We start from the raw sequence: 23,005 nt of genomic DNA on the forward strand, positions 1-23,005 counted from the left end.
TAAGTGTGAAAGATTCAGCTCTGTGAATCAGTCTAGTGCACTTCAGGCACACCGAAACTAGTTAGCCAATAATATGGATAGTATGCAACGTTTAAACCAAAATGTTATCCATCAAACAAAAAATCATAGCAAAAACAGCACATTTCATGTGTAGTTTTGGATTGAACGATAACCAACATTGTGTGCAACAGAACTTTTAAAGTTCTTTATAAACAACGCAGATAAGGATTGATTTAACTATATAGTACATATAATAGAATACCAAAGCGCAAATGCTGTAATGTCTTGTTTGCTTTACTTATGATAGTATATGTGTTGAACGTCTATAATATCAAGGGTTTTACTAGAAGTGTCAAATGCGCTTAAGATTATAAATGTTTCATAAAAAAGGCCATGGTCAGATGAACCATGCCATACAGACCTCTACAAATATCCCGTACACCAAATAACTGTGTTCCGATCCTTACAGTGCCTTGGAAACTGACAAATGTAAAAGTTATGCTTGGCCAATTAATTCGAAACATAAGGTCAAAAGTATATGAACCCTGACCGACAGCCAGACATAGACATCTTTCTATCATTTAATAAATCAAACACAATTGAAGTCATTATGGTCATATAAGAAACATGCAGACAGACATGTACACCATACACGAAACACCTTGTCGCTATTGAATACATGTATATATTCAAAAGGCCAAACAACATAAAACAAACATTGCCGAATGATGCATGATAATGAGTTCAATGTTAGTAATGAGGCAAATTCAGAGTCAGGTGAATCCTGTTTGACGGACATTTAGTTTATAGGATCCAATACTAGTCTACAAAATATGGGTATCCTATAACTCATGATAAATGAGTACTTCGCATGACGATAAAAAAACTTCATCCTACAATCATCCAACTATTTTACAAACAACATGTTCACGAATGCCCAAATAATAATTTTAATGTATTTGCGCGTCTTGCGTACTACATTATAATTCTAGTACCTTTAATAACTATTTACGCCACTGGGTCGATGCCATTGTTGGTGGACGTTTCGTCCCCGAGGGTATCACCAGCCCCGTATTCAACACTTCGGTGATGACATGAATATCAATAATGTGGTCATTTGATACAAATTTCTTGATAACAAAACTTTGAATTTTTCGAAAAACTAAGAATTACCATAGTCGTATTTGGTACTTTTACGAATTTTGGATCCTCCATGCTCTTCAACTTTTTACTTGTTTGTCTTAATAAATATTTTGATATGAGCGTCACTGATGAGTCTTGTGTAGATGAAACGTACTGAATTATAATCCTGGTACCTTTGATAACTATTTGTACTTGTACGAATAAAAATTTCCTGTTACTCCGATCATATCCCGAGAGAGCGATGATATGAATTGTTTTTATGCGCAGCAGTTCATTTTAGCTCCTCTTTGAGATCCAAACAAAAGTTTCAAGTGCCAGGTGTAACAACTTGCAGTATACACTAACATACATTGGTGGATAATACAAAATTTACTTTTTTGCCGACTGCACTACGTCCTACAGTGACATCGGAAGTTGCGTGGCACCAAATCAACATTACAGGTAAGATTTATTTTGATAACTATATCATTTCAAAATATAAAATTGGGCCAATTCTGATGGTCTTTAGATAAGAAAATAAACTATTGTATGGAAAAATGCTAGCCATAAAAAAAATATTAAACGTTTGATTTATATTTCGCCCTTCATTCTGAAACACGCACTGTCAGCAACATGAACGTCTTCGTACACTACCAATAATTTACCCATACTTTTTTGGTACATTTCTACCCTCGTGCATATCAGTACTGTTAGGAAAGACTGAAAACTTATAATGTTATACTTTCAATGAAATCAGTACTGATTTTGTAAGTACTGTTTCAGTACTGATTTTGACAGTACTGTTTTAGTACTGATTTTTGACAGTACTGTTTCAGTACTGTTTTAGTACTGATTTTGACATTACTGTTTCAGTACTGATTTTGACAGTACTGTTTCAGTACTGATTTTGACAGTACTGTTTTAGTACTGATTTTGACAAAACTGTTTCAGTACTAATTTTGACAGTACTGATTTCGTCAGTAATGATTCAGTACTGATTTCGTAAGTAGTGTTTCGTTACTAATTTCTTCAGTACTGTTTCATTATAACACTTATTAAATCAGACAGTATCTGTATAGTGATGCCTAGTTGTTTTGTATATTTGGGGTGGGTTAATGTTCTCTTTGACACTTACTCCATTTCCATTCATTTTCTATATCGTGACATGTTAATGTTTTCGTTATGTTTTTTTTTATTTCTTTGATTTTTGTTGTCCTGAAGTGGTTTTGCTTTAGATCCAGCTCTTCGAGAGTTACTTTAGCTTCTTTTTTTTTTTTAAATATTCTGGCTATATGTCATATTTATTGTAAGAATTGCATCTTGTGTGGTCTACAAGGTTTGTGTTTTTAATACTTATTAATACTTCTATTTGACAATACCATATTACATGTATTTATATCTTGCTTGAGTCAAATCAGAACATATTGAACATTGGAACTCGGTATATTACTTTTGAGAAGATGGGTGAATGGTTGTTATGTGATCCAGTGGCAAGTTTAGTGCAGGAAGAGGACATGATACTCAGATATAAATACAATCTAATTAACATATTTTGTACAGAACTAGACCAATAATGCACTGAACTCCTTTTTAACATGCTAGTTCACCACAAGGAGAGAAAGACATGTCCCCTACATGAACAGGTACCTTCAGACTGAACAGTGTATGTTGTTCTCCTTTTACTGTGAGCTGAATGAATATTCAGAATACAACCACTTTTTTAGTCTTAATTTCTCATAAATAAATTTCCAATCATATGCTCATTGTAAGATTTTTAATGGTTATATACATTTATTGACAGATTTCTTTTTTTTTGTATACATTAATCATGCTGCAATTTCATCCACTTGTAATGAGTGTATTGTGAATAGTAACTTAAATACATGGATGCATAACTCTTGTACTCTTTCCTATAAAACTGCAGAGCGTATTTTACGAAAAGAATATATGAAATTTGGTGTTGCAATATTTAGGCATCCCATTAACGGGGAGTTGAAAGGGTGAGAACTACATTACTCAGTATAGCATGTTCACATGAGGACTGATGACTTTCAGAAACTCTTGGTTTGTAGTTCCTCAGAAATCTCTGATGGATTTGAATCTTACAGACATACAAACAGAGGTACATTTTGTAAAATAAGTATAAAAATTTAAAGAAAGAATTCCAACAGACTGATAATGTCTGACGGAGGTCATTTTGGTACATAATTAACCTTTTTGATTTTTGAACATATATGGTTTGCTTTTCAAAATTGATTTTTATTGACTGAATAGAACAATCTGAAGAACTCAAATTTTTAGTTCTATCTTCTTATCAACTGCATTAACTTCCATTGCAAATACAATAAACAGTAATCTTAAGAATGAACAGCATTAAAAAGTAAAAAAAATGTGTTTTTCTCTCTCTAAATTCAATGTTTTTTTTTAAATAACTGTTTCATAATTCTGCTTCAATGTAATTTTCCACTGCTCTTCCTATGCATGTGATATATATCTTTGTCAACTTGTTTCTGGAAAGGAAAAAGTGGATTATAACATTTATCCTTTTGTTAAAGTCCAATAATAAGATTAAACATAGATGCTGGATTTCAATTTTCGACCACGATTTTTTTTTCTCTGGGCACTGAGAAAAGTTTTTATGACTTCAGGGCCTGATCTTATACGATTTGGAGAAGAATTTTAGCGTCCCAAGTCTAGGTTCATGGCAAATTTCCATGTTTTCATTACGGGCTGCACTTTTATCATTTTCAATTTGTTTTGTTATAAATTAGGTCGTTAATTTTTCTAAATTAAATTATTTCATATATTGTTTATGTCATGGTCTTTTGTAACCGACAATACGGTATGGGTTTTCTCATTGTTGAAGTCTGCACAGTTGTATATTATTGTTCACATCCACATCGTCTCAAATTTGGTGGATAGTTGTCTCAGTGACAATCCAACTTTTTATTATTTTATACACTATGCAATAGTTTAAAAAATTAATAAAAGTATTCTTTTTGTGAATTTTTTCATTATTAGTACCAGTGGAAATTCTCATTATAATATATAACTATCTTTTAAATCTGTTATTCGGTTACAGAGAAGTAGATGTTTGTTTATATTTCCTTTAGGTTCCTAAGTTCAACTATGTCCTGCTGTAACACTCTGACATCTTTGGATCGGCACCAAATCACATATGTACATGTATTAATATAATCTGATTATTCGAGCACAATACCAATGCAATCTGTGAAACAGTTATTAAACTGAGAAGTTGTGTGTACGAATATGTACTTCCCGTAGACTTTTTGTTAACTTTAATGATATCTTTCAATTGTTGAAGAATTGTATTTCTACACTTTATTCTTTTGAATTTGCTCGTTGTTGGTTTGTTGTCATATGAACACACTACAGCATTTCACGAGATTGAAATGAAATTATAGGAATAACTGCAAATACTTACTTTAAAAAAAAAATCATAATTGAGTGTAAAACTTTATATATATAAGTACGTCAGAGTCAGTGACAACTCTACAACAGATGTATCCATCGGATCGCCATCAATGATGGAGATACATGGCTGTGTACATAATGTATATACAACTCGTCTAAACATCAACCCAACAATGTTAGATCTGTAAATTTCCCTCGACGGGATTCGAACCCAGGTGGTCGTGTGGTCTAGCGGGACGTCTGCAGTGCAGGCGATTTGGTGTCACGATATCGCAGTAGCATGGGTTCGAATCCCGGCGAAGGAAGAACCAAATATTTGCAAAAGCAAATTTACAGATCTAACATTGTTGGATTGATGTTAAATCGAGTTGTATAAACTATATATATATATATATCTACCTTTCAAATTATTTCAATGTTCTACTGTCACCTTTCATACCAGTTCTATCTCTATCTCATATTTTATCTGTTCATGACAATTTTTAGTCGTTGATCTAAAACTTTATTTTCCTCATAGACTTAGTCTTTGTGTTCTGGTGGGATCCATTTTTAGATACCTATAACAATAGATCATACTGCATCAAATGCTTTGCATGAATTTATAAAAAAAGTTGTTTTTCCCAACATGCATGTTATGGTATTAATTATGGACGTAACACTTTGTAAATTGTCCTTTGAAAAAATACATCATGAGATAAAGATTGTATGATTGTATCAATGATTTACAAAATTCTGTAAAGTGGTTCAGGAGAAACTGATGACACTTACGTGGGACATAAGGACAAGATTTGTTCCATATGTGAACACATTCTCACTAAGAAAATGTCACCAGACGAGCAAGTCTTTCATCACAACGGATAATGTTTATGTGATACAGTAAAAACAGTAAAAACATTGGTAGTAAAATTGCGCGGGATGTTTAATTTTCAACAAATGTAAGATTGGTCACCATTAATCGGATACCTCATATAGCATGTATAGAAAGAGAGTGCCATGATCTCTGCAGGTTAATAACTATTGCAACAACTCTTTGAGAGGCCGTCGGTGGCCTTTTGTCTGAATATGCAGCAGGGCAAATTCCTGTCCATCTTCAATATGCTTTCCTTGTCAAGTGGCAGTCTAAGTTTCATTTACCTTCTTTCACCCCCATACCCGTAGCCAGGGGGGTTCGGACGAACCCCCCCCTTGAAAACTAATAAGCACTGTTCAAGTCGATCTTCTGTTCGAATTGTGAGTCAAACGAACCCCCCTTTGGAAATTCCTGGCTACGGGTCTGACCCCAGATGACATCTTTTACAGGACTTACCTATTGTACTTATTTAACAATTGTTTTGAACATGTATGTAATATTTGCCACTGGACATTAAGCAAATTTTTAATACATGTACTCTAATATGTTATTATTTTGAGGAATCTCAGTTGGATCATTTTAAACTATTGGGATTATCCTCTTGAAATATAAATATTATTCATACAAAGTATTGCTCAATGATTATGTGTCGGATTACTAGTATTCGTGTGTCGGTCCAATGGGTCGTCAGACTTATAGGGCGTCAGGCTATTGGGGTGTCGGACCAATATGGTGTCGGACAAAAGGGGCGTCGGAATCATGGTGCTGCCCCACATAGCTCTATGGAGCTTTGAACCAACATAAATTCAATCATTGACCAATAAAATAAATATATATCTGAAAAGTACATTTTGTACATGATCTCTTCATATAAATTTCACACGTAGTTTCATTTGCAGTAAGAAAACCAAGACAAGACTGACCGGTCCGAACAGAAAGATTTAAAAGGCAAAAAAAAAAATGTGCAACTTATAAAAGGGTCTGGTCTGGAAGTGGTTTCTTCATTTCTGTATTCTGTAATATTCTATACCATTTTTCGCTTTTTATTATTAATTTTGCCTGTTATTCTCTTTTCTTCATATTCAAGCACCACACTATTATCGATTCTTCATTGCTTCTGTCTACTTTATAACAACAATGGGAATGATATGAAAGCCAGCCAAATAGGACATTGTAAAATTGTCTGTTTTCTGTTTCTTGGTTTATTCTTGCTTGTCGTTGGAGGCAAACTTTTGTCTTTCTGTCTCTTTAGTTTGTGTGTATTATTATAAATTAAACGAATGTAACACAAATTTGCCATCTTTTTAACAGAAGGAAAACACTAAGATTAAATATAATCTACAGAAGTATAAAAAAACTATGAACTAAGTCTTTGAAGTTAGATGCATGATTTTTGATATTAGTTTTTAGTGGCTTTGAACTAGCTGTCAGTAACTGCAAGTACTCTCAGGTCTGTATTTAGTGACTTTTTTTGTTGGGAGATTCAAGTATCCAGTAACGTCCATTATGTTTTTGTTACTGAGATGTATTTCTATTTGCATTCATCTGTTATTTAAAGTTAAATAAGCCTTTTTTAATTGAATTTTATAGTTTGTTGTTATGTAGTACTGTTACAACTCTGTCCCAGGTTTAGGGGGAAGACCCTAACATGTTTAACCTCACCACATTCTGTATATATATGTTCCTGTCCGAAGTCAGGAGCCTGTAATTCAGTGGTTGTTGTTTGTTGGTGTGTTACATATTCATTGGGGGTTCGTTCATTTTTGTACATAAATAAGAACGTTAGTTTTCTTGTTTGAATTGGTTGACATTTGTCATTTAGGTGCCTTTTTTAGCTGACTATGCGATATGGCTTTGCTCACTATTGATGGTCGTATGGTGACCTATATTTGTTAATTTCTGGTCATCTGATCTGTTGTGGAGACTCCGAGAGTTGTGATTATTCCGCTCATTTTGGGTGCCATGATTGGCAAATAAATTATATGTTGTTGCTGTTGTTTTTGTGTCGTTGGCAATCATATGGCATCTTTTGTTATAAACAAATATATGTATATATATGTAAATCGAATGTTCTGTTTTCCCTTTTGAACTAAAACATTCAACATTCTGTATTCTGTTGACACAGTATACAGAATGTTGATTCCGGCAAAATATATGATCTGACAGGATGATCACGGAATAAAACTTGTGATGGAAGAAGACATACATTTGTAAAACATACATGAACAATAGCAATCCGTAGATGATTCGAAAAGGATTCGTCATCTCTGACTTGTCGTAACAATCGTCTGTTTCTGCAAGTGGCTGGTAAACCGATATTTTCTCTGCAGTATTTCTGTATCCTATCCTTCCCGGCTGATTTGCTGTTGTCTCAAATTTTGCCGTTGATGTTATTATCGTAATCACAAAAGCGCGTCAATATGGAACATACAATTGCCTATTGTAAAACGTTTATGTGATTGATTAACACATGACGTCATTCATTGTTTACAAACGTTATTTTTGCACTCGCACTGACATTTCAACAGTTCAACAGTTCAAACTTCTTCTGGATTGAATACCACAATGGGATTGAAGGTAGATCAAGGTATAGTAGTACATTGAATATTTTAAAACTGAGAAAAGTGTAGCATAGCTAATTCAAAATATATTACGTTAGTTAAAGAAGGAGAATACGCGTTACACAGTGGCGGACCCCTGGGGTTCCGGGGGTTGGAACACTAAATTATTTTGGACGTTCAATGCATTATTCTATATAATAATACTAAAAATATTTTATTTCCCCCATTTTTTCACTATAATTATGAAATCTTTAGGCGACTGTGTTGGGACATAAAGTTGGAACCCCCCTTTTTCCTTTTATCCCGAGTGTTTGGAACCCTCTTTTAAAACAATGGGTGGATCCGCCTCTGGTTACAGAACTTTCTGTAAATGTCAAAATAGGTATAAAATCGCGGGTTGTTTTGGATATACATATTACTTCTTTACTAAAAATAGATTATAGTATTAATATTTGTCAAATTGACAGCCTGACCACGTGAGCCTGACTTTCTAAACATATGATTGGATAAAGGGAGGTGCGGTACACCCCTCACGATCTTCAAAAATGCGGTACGTGATCTTTCACGATCCAAAAAATCAATTTTGTGTGAATAGTTCTTTATTTACCAAGTTTCAGATTATATTTATACAAAATAACTATGAGAACCGTTTTATTAATTCAAATGCAATGCCCTTATTTTGATAAAACGTAGTTTATTTAGTTGAATTTGTGAAAAAATCGTATTTGTTTACATTTTTTATGACATTGAAATGTCGAGAAGCAATCTGCCTTTTGTCGTTTTGTAATAACTGTGTACTTTTGACAGACTGTTTTATTTTGTCGTAAATGTGTCTGTGTAATTAATTAAATTAAAATATTTACTGATCTTTCATATGTCTTCTCGATTAAATGTCTTTCACGATCCGTTACCAGAACTTTCACGATCGTCTCTCAATACTTGACCGCCGTTAGATATTCTTTCACGCCCATTTCTCTCAGTCGATAAACCGAATGACACCCGTGAATTAGGTGTCTTAAGATCATCATATCTTCATCCTAACTTTGTGTATGCATTTTCTCATTTGTTTACGTGAAGATGAACGTGAAAAGAGACCCACCATTGGTTATTAACTCGTATAAAGAAACTGTGCATGATTTTAAACTTTGAACTTTGTGTTTTTACGATGCAATGACACAAGAACATTTCTAGTTACGAATTTAATATTCTCATTTTAAAACAAATTGCTTTACAGTATATATCAAAATCCAATTATTTTATAACTACATTTGAAATCATGCATTTCATTATAAAATACTTATTTCAAATTTTGTAAACAATTTTAATAATTGGTTTCGTCTCTAATAAATGTTTTATCAAATAATTAATTTAACTATTTAGAATTTCGCACATAGGATATGTTTAGGACGTCCTAATATAAGATGCGTCTGAGATAGCTTCGAGACGCAACTTAAAATTGTCCTAAGTCGATCCTAAAAATCGGTCTTATCTAGGACTTGCGACGAATCTTAGGATGCTTTCGAGAACACCACCCCAGGATTAAATTTTGTATTTACGCAGGACGCGCTCATCTACAAAAGACTCATCAGTAACCACAGGCACTCGTCTCAAAAATATAATTTCCTATAAACCGTTATATAAAGGTATATATAGGAAATTTTTGAGACGATTGCCTGTGTCAGTGACGCTCGAATCCAAAAAAATTTATAAAAAGGCCAAATAAAATACGAAGTTGAAGAACCAAAAATTCCTAAAAGTTTTACCAAATACAGCTAACTTAAGGTCATCTATTTCTGATGTAGAAAAGCCTTAGAACTTAAAAAAATCAAAAAATTGTAAACAGTAAATTTATGATTATGACCATATCAATGATAATTCATGTCAGCACAGAAAAACTGTGCTTCTGCGCTGGTGTTACCCTCGGGGAATTAAACTCCACCATTCATGTTTGTATTTGATTTGGCGGACTTCCAACTCTTTTGATTATAGCGCCACTGACAAGTCGTTTGTAGATAAAACTCGTGTAAGTCTTACCAAAGTTTGAGATTTTCAATATGGATATGATTTAATTGCCTTGGGTTACAGGTTTTCTGCAGGCGGTGTTGCCATTGATTCCCAAGGCATATGATTCAGCGTGTCATTGGAGGTTGTTAGAGATCCACTGAGGATACCAGTGATTATACATAATCCCCAATTATACAAAATTACCGTAACATGGAATGTAATAAATATTCTGACATAAGGGAAAGATATATCAAACAATATTATTGGAGACATCCCTCTACTTATGAATTGATATAATTGTTCTCTGTACAATAAACAATCTGGAGCGGAGAAACTATGCTGCTAACTTTTAGTAATTTTATGAATTTCATACTGCGCTATACTTGAAATTGTACTGTATATAAGAGTGATTTTAGGTTTATGTACCCTTCTGTAGCCATTTTTGTACGAATTTTTCAAACCTCAATTGTATCAAAACTACAGATATAATGAATAATAGAGATAGACCATTTAGTACATATTCCAAGGCGAAACTTGATGCAAAGCATTATTTTTTTACTGTTTCATTGTATTTGATGGAAAAAGAGGACTTTGTGACAAATAAATCAAGATTTTTGTAGAAAATCCACAGCCTTTAATACAGAGATTTTTGTTTTAAAATTTGAAACATAAATTACTCACTTGATTTTCTATGTGCTAGTGTTTATTTTTTACAAAAAGTTCTAAGCAACCTGTAAATTCCAAAACACCTCGTGCTGAGCCACTAAAGTCGATCGCACCCTAAAAAGTGTACTTGATTTTGGCCATATTTATATTTGTTTTAACCAATAACTACATTTATAAACTTGTTTGAAGGAAATCAATGCTAGCACTGCATGCAATATTCCTATATCTATCAGTCATCAAATTGCCAAATATGAGGATACAAGGATAAAGGCTGTGGATTTTCTATAAAAGTCTTGATTTATTTGCCACAAAGTCCTCTCTTTCTATTAAATGCAATGGAACAGTAACAAATAATGCTATGCATCCAGTTTTCCCTTGGAATATGTACACTACCTCTATTATTCATAATATCTGTAGATTTGATACAATTGAAGTTTGAAAAGTTCGTACAAAAATGGCTACAGAAGGGTACATAAACCTTAATGTATTTCAATGTAGTTTATATGTATGTTTATGTAATAGTGTTGCATGTATAATAAATTTGTCAAAAATTGAATGTTTATCCTATAAGCTGTACTTGCTTTTGGAATAAAGTATTACTATAAACTGGGTATATTCGATAAACATAATAAATCTGCTAATATTTAAAAAAAAATGATTGATTGTAACTATTGCTCTTTCCCTAACTTTTATTTAGGGCAAGCTATTTCCAGGTCCATTAGTCTATTACCTTTTAACCTTTTAATCAATATCTGTTCATATTGACATTCATTTATTTTATTTTAAAGATATGTTCTTCAGATATTTGCGAATATAGTTCCCACTGAAATATCTGGATATCATCTGTAGCAGCAGCAGTAGTTTGGTCCACAAACTGTGGTAGAACATCCACCTTTTCCGTACAAATACGCCATTGAAGATGTATCTTTTTCACTTCGTTCATATAAATGCAAAGCATTGAAACATTTCAAACTGAAACATAAATTTAACAAATTTAATAACCATAGCTAATTTCAAACAACATGACAGTCGGATTCATGAGAAATACTGAAGATTAACTTGAATAATCATTCTGTCGTTTTTTTTTAAAATCAACAAATGGGGTTCACTATGAACTGTCACATGTTTAGATGAATATATTTCAGTTTCATTTCGCTTATAAAAATTCCAGCACTAGAACATGCCAAACCGAAACATATATAATAACAGCAGCTAATGTAATCTGATTCATGAGGGATACAAAAAATGTAATGTTTTAATTTACATCTATTTACTATAGTGTGAAATAGGACAATCAGTTGCTACGAGTATTCTTGGATCGGTGTGTTGTGTCTGCTTTGTTTCCTTGCTTTAGAAGCAAACTATTTGAAGTGTTTACCACCGGAAACATACAAGATACCAATACCTATATGTAACACATACATACAGTGAAATATTACAGCAAGTGATGTTATTTAAGAGACATCACTTTGTCTAGTTTTGATTTAAGTTGCTTTTACAGCTCTTAAAATCATCAATACTATACTGTTTAAACACTTTATTAAATGTGTGCTTAGGCAATGAAAAACAGTAAATTTGTTCGCCTCTACTGCTGCAAGTTAACGGCACCTTTATGCTATTTAAGAAAAAATGATTTTAATTAAGAAGATGTGGTTTGAGTGCCAATGAATCAAGTTTCCGATGTATACAAAGTTATAGATTATAGAGGCGGCAATAGGGGGGTCCGTTAACATGTTAACAACACCTCGATTTTGGCAAAAACAGTTAACAAAAGAATGCAAAAAAGCTGATAACAGTGTACTAAGTGGGTTGAAAACAGTTAACAGCTTTAATTGATCTCAGATGACAGTTAACAGTTAACAACACCTTGAAAAGGGCCATATCAGGTTAACACAAAAAGGTATTCCCCGTCCCCCGCATTATAGGTCAACTGAAGTACGACCTTAAACACGGAGACTGGTTTACACTGAACAACAAGCTATAAAGGGCCCTAAAATGACTAATGTAAAACCATTCTAATAATAAGAAACACATATGAACCACACAGACTATAGTCAACCACTAAAGATCACTAAACAACAGGCTCCTGACTTATCACAGGTGCAAAACATGCATTGGGTTTTACTGACAGCAGCTAATTCTCAGCCTGATTTCAACTCATAAATAGTCTTTGTTTTCACAGACTTAAATTTTAATCAGAACAAATCCATATAATTGAGTGTAAAGACGTTAAAAGCAGGCTGGGAAAACCATGACCTGGTGAGTATCCAAAGACATATTCTGCATAGGATTGATACGTGTATGTCGTTGGTAGAATTATTTCGAGGTCTTGGATTAATGATATGTACTTAATCCTTGTCTTATGTATTTTAGATTAAAAATAGTCCACATAATGACTCAATTTAAACACTTTGTATCTGTTTCTAATTTATTATATGACGCACTTGTGTAAACCTTGTATAGGGATGAAAAGAAATACTGACGCAAGAAAGTTAAGGGTCCAGTAGAAAACTGAATCCTCTAATTACATCATCAGTACAGAAATCGTACATTTAAATAATTGTGCAATATTTAAAAAAAATATAAGGATATGTATAATCATTACGACAACTATCCAATATTGTCTAAGTGATGTGGATTTATGAAAATATAGGTTACCGCAATGCCTTCATCAATGAGAAAAAACCATACCATATGTAGCCATCTATAAAAGGTCCCGATATGAGAAAAGATAGGGAACAAATACCAATGGGACATTCGTAACTGACATGAATGTTCATTTTGCATAATTGGTGATCTAACAGATGACCAAACAACAGGTTACAATCATAAACTGTTCCGAAAATGACATGAATCAAATTTTTTCATTGATATCTTTAAAGTAACTGCATTTTTACGGCTTTAAAAAAATCCCAACTTTCGTAAATACTGCCTCTTCAAATGACATAATATGGTACAGATAATAAATAGCAAAAGAGGTTACGTATGCGCATGTAAATGATTTAAGCCACCTCATTTGTTTATGTATCACGTAATGTTACGTGCACCATGCGTTGTTCTTTGTTGATTTTCTTTGTTTGTTTCTGTTCTTTAACATCGGGTGTTAATGGTTGTTATGTTCTGTTATTGTATGTAGCATGTAGTTGAGAAAACTTATTGGAAAGAGTTCTTCATTATGTGGTCTGACATTTCCATATCATCGTTAATAATCGATACAGAATTATAGATACAAAAATGCTGATATTTCTAATAACGGTCGGTCCAAGAAATCCCCGCGAAATCATGTTTTACTCAGTAATAATTTACTCTGTTTAACATTGTTTTAATACTTTACCACGCAGATACGCTTTTTACGCTTACCCCCTTACACCGCGTATACGCTTTTTACGCTTATCCCTTTCCCCCGCAACTACGCTTTCCTACGCTTTTCATGAATCTTGTCTTCAAAACGTTAATGTAAAAATTTTACGTACAAATAAATGTTGTGGCACTTAAAATTCAATAAATGAGACAATTGCAAGTGCTTATCGTAAGAAATGGGCGGCAATTATACACTTAATCGATGAATATTCATGAGATTCTCACACGTGTACACAAATGTAATAACAGGCGACAATAACAAATATGGCGGCCTCCGGCAGGCCGAGTGTATGGGATGTTTAGGAACAAATTGTGTCTGGACCAGCCCTTCAAAATATATCAGACGACGAAAGTATTGAAGGTGAGAATAACGGGAATGTATCTGATATAGATGAACCGTTGGTTAGCGAGGAGGAAGATGATATTGATGATGAAATCGTGTAGGATCAGGAGGATGGAAAATAAATTTATGATACTGGCATGAATGAGATAATATTGAGCGAGGCCAATCAAGATATATAAATGTTCGATAGTTTAACGAACGTACCGGACCTAAAGTATTATTGAATGCTGATATTAGTGAACTGGCACAGACATGATTAGTAAACATGTCCAAGAGACCAACCTAAATGCAACACGCAAACGGCAGCTAGCCGGACGAAATGACCATACCTGGACGGAGACAGATTTTGCTGAAATGTCTGCATATTTAGGTAAGTGAAAAACAATATCTGTACAAACTAACAATGGTTATACATGTACGTGTACGATTCATTGTAAGCTTGGTTGATAGTAAGAAAATTAAATTGTGATGCATAGTAAATTCCCTTTATTAAACTGATATATATATATACATGTACATGTATGCATTTTTATGCACTGTTTATGTACAGGCCTGTTATTCAGTGGTTGTCGTTTGTTGATGCGGTTCATAGGTGTTTCACGGTTCTCATGTTGTAGATAAGACTTTTGTTTTTTACAATTTTGGGTCCTTTAAATAGCTTGCTGTTTGGTGTACAAAATGTAAGCCTTAGCTCTATGTTGAAGGCTGTTGACCTATAATTGTTTATTTTTTTTATTCATTGTGACTTGGATTGAGAGATGTTTCATTAGCAATCAAACCACATGCTTTTTTTAAAAATATTTATTGGTTTGTACATGCATTTATACATGTCTGATATTTTAAAATTGTGTTTGCTTGTTATATATGTATTTTTATAATTTTCAAAAGTAGAAGTAGGTTTATCACAGAAATTTTACATGTCAAGATATGTATGCACAGCCTATATCCACATGTACATGATGCATATTTAAAAGTGGTATTAAAAGTAAAATTTTTATGACAAAAAGTTAAAAGTGTATATTTTATCTTTTCTAGGAATCCTAATTCTAATGGGGATTATACAAGTTCTGGACTACAAGTTGTTATAGTTGACAAATAAATTCCTTGCTAATGGAGGTGTACATGTAAAAGATGTCCTGTCTGTAAAAAGATATGAAAAGCTGACACAGTATTTACATGTGAATGAGCCAGAGGTGGATTCTACTGACAAACTTGCCAGAGTTAGGCCTCTATTAAACTCTGTTCTTGAAAGATGTCAAGTAGCTAATAAATGTTTACTCTTCCTTATTATCCATGTCATGATGATGTATGCGTGACTGGACATTAAGCAGCAAACAATCAATCAACTATGTTTTAATATGATTAATTTAGTTTGAATGATCTTAAATTAAAACTGTTTTATCCTTGCAATTGATGCTTTATAAATCAGAACATTTACTTAACATATATATATATACATGTAGAATACATGTATAAATGAGATACCTTTAGCACAAAAAACATGTACTCACAGAATATATTACTTGTTGTATACCAGTTATTTTAGGTTGATATTACTAAAAGGAGGCAAAAAGATGGTACTGTTAAATAGATCAAAAGACCACAGATCATTACTAATTACCAGGCAAACTTTCATGGTGTTGATATTAATATTTGTGACCGAATTCGGTCAAAATATCCTGTTAGAAGGAGCTCCAAAAAGTGGCGGAAATTTCTGTTCCTGTCTTACTTATATGTGTGTAATGAATGGCTTTGTATTGTATGACCATTTCAACCAAGTAGAAAAAAAAGAAAAAAAGATACACCCAACTTGATTTAAGGATTAATTTGCTGGCACATTTAATCAATGGCTACTCTTTCACTAAAAGGAGAACCCCTGCTCTAGTTGTTTACCCAATGGACATGAACAATTCCAATTTACACAGACATACTTGATTAAAAAGGAAAAACTCAACATGTAAATTTTTATGCAGTTTTGAATGTCATAGGAGGTTCCATGCTGTCATTGGTGTTGTTGTTATGGAAGAGTGAAGCTGTTAAATGATAAATGAAATTGAGAATGGAAATTGGGAATGTGTCAAGGAGACAACAACCCGACCAAAGATAAAAACAACAGCAAACGGTCACCAACAGATCTTCAATGTAGCGAGAAATTCTCGCATCTGGAGGCTTCCTTCTGCTGGCCCGTAAACAAATATACACTAGTTCAGTGATAATGAACGCAATACTAATTTCCAAATTGTACACAAGAAACTAACATTAAAATAATACAAGACTAATAAAGGCCGGAGGCTCCTGACTTGGGACAGGCTAAAAAATGCAGCAGGGTTAAACATGTTTGTGAGATCTCAACCCTCCCCTTCACCTCTATAGCTAGCTAATGAAGAAAAGTAACCGATAACAATACACACATTATAATTAAGTTCAAGGGAAGTACGAGCCTAATGTCAGAAGATGTAACCAAAGAAAATAAACAAAATGACAATAATACATAAATAACAACAGACTACTAGCAGTTAACTGACATGCCAGCTCCAGCTTCAATTAAACTGACTGAAAGATTATGATTTCATCGTATGAACATCAGACACAATCCATCTCCTTTGGGATTTAGTATCATTCCATTTGTATATTATACTGTTAAATATTTGTGGTTTGTTTGGCACAGTAATCAATGAGTTTGAACTTTATAAATCTCAAAGAATTTATTTTTAATTAATGTCTTTGTATTTAATATTAAATCTAGTAGACAAAAATATTCTATTCCATTCTATTCTATATAAATTTTATGACTCTATGAATGCCCACTTTTAATGATATACATGTGTATTTACTAATTGATTTTTCTGTGAAGCAGATAAAAAATTATAACTGCATTACATACTTGTATCAACTGCAGTAATCTTATTTCTTTCATAAAAGTGTCTTCAGTTTAACGTTGGAGAAAAAAAATTTAACTGACAGAAACAGTAACCATGATTTAACTGCTTGGTTAAATTTGCAATTGAATTAGGTTTTTTCAATATGCAGGTAATATTTCATTGCATGTGTGGGATCGAAATAGACCGACCTTTTTTTAGAAAGTTCTTTTGATTATTCCCCTTTGTTCACTATGACAACGGCATTTTCAAGACGTTATCAAAAATCTATTTCTCTTTAAATTAGCCGTAGAACACGTATAGTTATTTGATCAATTGACATAAAGAAAAATCTGTATAATCAGGAATTATGCACTAAAATCATTAGTGATTATATATAATCCCTGAACATTTTAAGAGTTATTCTACAAATTCCCTGAAATGATTACAAGGATTATCAATAAAACAAAGATTCTCTTTTTGGTAAAAATATATCAAATACAGACAAATAACCCATACGTATAACTAACTTCTTTATGGTTTAAGCAGACAGTTTTCATTCCCTTTTCATTTCTCAAATCTTGTTAAAGTGAACAGTTTTTTCTGGTGATATTCTATTTGACTGTCCTTAAACCACATTAACTCATATACAAAAAAGTACTGTAAATTGGAATTAGATAACACCAAAATAATGCACAGATCATATAATTTGCTGTAAAACAAAGTTAAAAAACATGGAGTTCAAACTATATGTTATGATGGTATGATGCTAAACCCCTAACGGGAAGGATTGCGGTTGATATTCATATGATGAAATCACAATCTTTCAATTAGTTTAATTGAAGTCTGGATCTGGCATGTCAGTTAACTGCTAGTAGTCTGTTGTTATTTATGTATTATTGTCATTTTGTTTATTTTCTTTAGTTACATCTTCTGACATCAGACTCGGACTTCTCTTGAACTGAATTTTAAATGTGCGTTTTGTTATGCGTTTACTTTTCTACATTGGCTAGAGAGATAGAGGAGGGTTGAGATTTCATAAACATGTTTAACCCCGCCGCATTTTTGCAGGAGCCTCTGGCCTTTGTTAGTCTTGTATTAGTTTAATTTTAGCCTCTTGTGTACAATATGGAAATTAGTATGGCGTTCATTATCACTGAACTAGTATATATATTTGTTTAGGGGCCAGCTGAAGGACGCCTTCGAGTGCGTCAATTTCTCGCTACATTGAAGACCTGTTGGTGACCTTCTGCTGTTGTTTTTTCTATAGTCGGATTGTTGTCTCTTTGACACACTCCCCATTTCCATTCTCAATTTTATAAAGCAAAGAAATTTAACAAAACGTCCCGAAACACAAACAGAACACATGTACATGATTGACATATTTAACAAAAATTTTAAGTATGCTGTGAATCCAATTCTGCATGCTGCTCGTAAAGAGGGAGACACTAACAATATAGTAGCCATCGTTTACACTGACTCCGAAACATGAAATTGGGCTCAGATAATACACAAGTAATCAATTTGAGGTGTCTGATTGACTTGTTAAGCACCTTCAGACGTTTCTAATGGTTTGAAATAAACTTGAAACTCTCAAAAACCATTCAACGAGCAATTTTCTATGTCCTTGTGCCAACATTCGCGTAAATAACACTCAACTATAATTCGCGTAAATAACACTCAACTATAATAAAAAACCATATTTTCAAGGATTTTTATATTTTAAGGTCAATACCTTCCACAAAAATTATAACTTGAGATGTTATACTTGTTTCACATAACTTATCAATAGATAAGTGTTGAGAAATTATGTTTTCTGACTACTTTTGATTAACTTGGACGAAACTTATTTTAACTTAAACTGAAACGTTTAACTATATGCCTATATATCAAATGCCTAATATGAACTAGTCAGAGTCACTGCAATTAAAGTAAACTCAAATCTAGAACTTGATTGTAACTTCGTCTGGTTTGACTTTATACCTCACATTTTATCAATTGGTATAGACCACTGTGTCTATAAATTACCCAGACAAAAATATCTTACATCCACTACGACGACAAACCACTTGCAGATAGATACAATTGAGGATTTCTATTTACCTATATATTATATGTATGAAATTGTAAAATTTAAAGATAATTATACGACCTTCAAAAATGAACCAAATTTCCGGCTACAGATATAGTAATGCGTCTGGCGTGAAAATGGTTAATCCTGGTATCTATGATGAGTGTTTTGGTAGTAAGCTATAAAAGGCCCCTACATGACAAAATGTAAACCGAGAGTTGTCTCATTGGCACTCACACCACATCTTCCTATATCGATTGAAACCAACGACTGAATTATGTACACAAAAAAAAGAAATGAAAACAATTGTGATCGACAGCCACTGAATCAAAGGTTCCTGGTAGGGGACATGCAGTCATGTTCATACAAAATGTGACCGGGTTACACATATTTGTGAGAGCTCAACCTTCGATTAATTTTGGACAGTTGTATAACAATAAAACAGGAAACAAACGGTAAAAATCAGTTGAAACGGCATGAGTCACCATATCGATATTAAACACACAAAAAGACTAAAGACACAAAGTAACGATCTAAGAATACCCACAATTACCGGATGCTAGTTTAAAGGTGATTACAACTTATGATAAAGGAATCCTGTTTCACAGACTTTAATTTTTTTTCATAAAATATAAACCTTCGTTGATAGAACTTATAATAACATGAAACATTATTTAGAAATAAGAAGATGTGGTATGGGTGCCAAGAAGACAAATATCTATCCACGTCACAATTTGTAAAAGTAAACCATTATAGGTCAAAGTCAAAATGACCAACAAGTGTAAAACCATTCAAACTGGAAAACCAACGGTCTATATAAAATCTATATTTAAATATAGGAAATACAAGAAGATAAACATATCGGATTTTTTTAAAGAATAAATAATTGATTACAAAAATAAAATGCAATAATTTAGGGTATGATGCTATACTTCCTTATAATATTTCTATACCGAATCCGAAATTATATCTTTTTAAAGCCAAAAGGCTTACAACATGACCCTTGACATTATCATAATATATCCTACTTTAGTGCTAACTTATAGTGTCATTCCGTTTAGTATTGCAATAATAGAGAACAATCACGTTTCGGACAAAGACAAGCAAAGGAAACCAAAAGAGGCATCAAGTTATTTACCACTGTTTGTCTGGTTTTTTTTTTCGAACGTGTTGGGTGAGGATTTTTGGTGCGTTTTGCTGTCTTATATCTTTTGTGATTTCTATTATTCTTTATGTATAATTGTTCATATTTAAAACAATTTGTTTCATTATAAAAGATCTTGACTGTCCATTTTACCTTTCTTTTGTCTTTTTTTTAATTTAAATTATTTTTTGGGTATTTTTTTTTATTATCTGTATTCGATTTGTATTTGATTCAGCATCTTTTTTGTAAATACCTTATATCGAGAAGTACAATGTCCTTGCAGATGCTCTCACATGATGGTCCACCTTGGCAAACCGTCCTTCTTACAGATTTGATATAAGTGTTTTTATCGGAAATACCAATGCACATTGACAAAGCACGATCGTCCTTTCGACGTGGTTCTGAAACATAGATATGCAATAAGCTTGCTTAAAATGAGCTTATAAGGTTACAATCAAATTGCAGGCACACTAATTTTTATAACTATTAATTCGTATGTTTCAATGTGTTGACATGAACTTCAATTATATATTCATTTTTATAAATCTACTGTTTGCAAAAGTAAGAATTATTCTAAATACTAAGGATTTTCTAATCCCAGTCATAGATAACCTTAGCCGTATTTCGCATCAATGCTTTTCAACTCGGTACTTGCTTGGCTTAAGCCTTTCTTCACTATTTTGATCTGAGCTTTACTGGTGAGTCTTATGTAGACGAAACGCATGTATGGTGTATTAATTTATAAGCCTGGTACCTTATATAACTATTAGCATGTCGAAATGTCCTATTGTAATGTTTATTTGTGTATTTTCCATCCTGATCGTCTTGCATTTATTTGTACAGTACTATATTCCTGCCATGTAATGTTGTCATTTTTGTGTTATATTCAACATTGCCATAAACACTCGAATTTAGGCTAGCCGCAAAACCAGGTTCCTGTGTGTGTTGCATTGTCATTTTTTTGTTGCACTTGAGTGTTTCTGTTGTTTCGTGTTTCCTCTTTTTAGTTGATTTGTTTTATCTCAATCTTTATCGAACATCGGTGTACTACTGTTGCCTTTAATTATCAAACTATCTACACAAAATGCAAAAGTAAGAATTAGATTTTGGTAGATTTTAAACGTGTTTAAGTCTTTAAAGTTTATTGCAATCACAAATTACAATTTGAATGCAGTTAAACTCGTGCCTTTGTCAACTCGTATCCTATATTCAGCAACTAGTACTTCTACCAACTTGTACCTAATATTCTATTTTTATTTACATGCAGTTTTTGTGATATCAACATACTTATACGACAAAAGTAGAACTTTAATTCATTGTTTTCAAATCAGAACAAATTAAAGGCTAATCGTTAGATATAAGAACTAAATAATTATATGAAAGTGTTTGAATGGCAATTTATTTGATTATTTGATATAAATAATGAATAATTATAACCATAAATGAAAGCTCTATAGAAAGAATCCATCCCGCGTCTTGCAAAGTACTAAGAATACACGTGAATCAATAGCACCATTTTGCCCATGGAGTACAAAACTAAAAAGAGAAGCCGCTCCTCTACCAAATCAGCTAAAGATGGTGACAAAATAGAAGAAAACCCGCCAGTAGAGTGCTTCCTTAATGTACCTCTAAGCCAAATACTTTCAGTTGTAGGACCAGTACACAGATGGTGAATCAATCACAAGGCATGGTCTGTAGAATCTGATTTTTTTATTTAATTTCGCCTCATCTAATAGGCGAGCGCCGATTTGAGAAAAAGCCTCTCGTTAAGGTTTTTAATGCACCTATCGAACACACAGCTAATTTTGGTATCAATCGAAAGAAAAACTTCTGGAGCATACGATTTGGGTGGTCGTCAAAGATCCCTATGGTCACGTTTCTTGCAAATCTCACGAGAACACAGACATGTCGAATTACTTTGGATTATACGGTGACATTTAACATTGCATATATCGGAATTGTTGTAAATATAAAATAGCCTTCAATACATTCGAAAAAGACATAGAATCCCCCCAAAAAGAAGATTTTATGAAAAATTAGTTGATTCTGAGGCATCTTTAAGACAAACCCTAAAATGTAAAAAAAAAGCATATTTTTTTTTAGATTGTCAGTGTCAATGACTTATTAAAACTCTTGTATGTTTTGTTTTTATAAATTCCATATACCCTGAAAAGATTGCGACACACATCGAAGCTCAACGATGGATAATAAATGTTTGACGACTTTTCTAAAATCTGCATTATTAAACGGTATTCCGGATCTGTATCGTGTTTATCCCAGACGCTAAAAATTTATATAAATCTAGTATCTAATATGCATAGGTAACACTTGAGTTTCCAAAACACAAGTCGTGCTTTTAAAACATATTACTTAACTAGATAAATATTCGTACATGTGTAACCAAAAGACCACTTTAACCATTACTAACGATATCGGCATGTGTTATGTAAGCAGCAGACTGCATTTTGTAGAATAGTATATTCTTGGGAGAGATCCGTTTGCGCCAAAAAATGCGTCCTTTTACGCCACAACATTTGTTCTCCAATGCTACGTTTGCGCCACCTGTTTTTAAAATTGCATGGTATCATTTG

General features: G+C 32.9%; 2 protein-coding genes and 1 long non-coding RNA gene across 6 annotated transcripts in view; 1 reads left to right on the forward strand and 2 right to left on the reverse strand.

Moving 5' to 3' along the window:
- The window catches only part of LOC134715564 (leucine zipper putative tumor suppressor 2 homolog), a 456,927-nt gene that overhangs the window by 220,818 nt on the left and 213,104 nt on the right, over positions 1-23,005 (forward strand). The window lies entirely within an intron of this gene.
- On the reverse strand, positions 3,558-7,694 carry LOC134714012 (uncharacterized). Its single transcript, XR_010106462.1, has 3 exons — positions 7,629-7,694; positions 4,957-5,114; positions 3,558-3,632 (listed from the first exon to the last, which is right to left on the reverse strand). It is a non-coding gene; the product is annotated as an uncharacterized LOC134714012 (long non-coding RNA).
- LOC134714013 (uncharacterized) overlaps positions 11,144-23,005 on the reverse strand; it is a 31,751-nt gene continuing 19,889 nt past the window's right edge. The window contains exons 6-7 of the mRNA XM_063575267.1: positions 20,668-20,815; positions 11,144-11,610 (exon numbers count right to left, since the gene is read on the reverse strand). Of these exons, the coding sequence (XP_063431337.1) occupies positions 11,478-11,610; positions 20,668-20,815 (281 nt within the window). The 3' untranslated portion in view covers positions 11,144-11,477. The remainder of the gene's footprint in view (positions 11,611-20,667; positions 20,816-23,005) is intronic.

Source organism: Mytilus trossulus, chromosome 4 (assembly GCF_036588685.1).
Source record: "Mytilus trossulus isolate FHL-02 chromosome 4, PNRI_Mtr1.1.1.hap1, whole genome shotgun sequence".
In the NCBI taxonomy this organism is placed as follows: Eukaryota; Metazoa; Mollusca; class Bivalvia; order Mytilida; family Mytilidae; genus Mytilus; species Mytilus trossulus.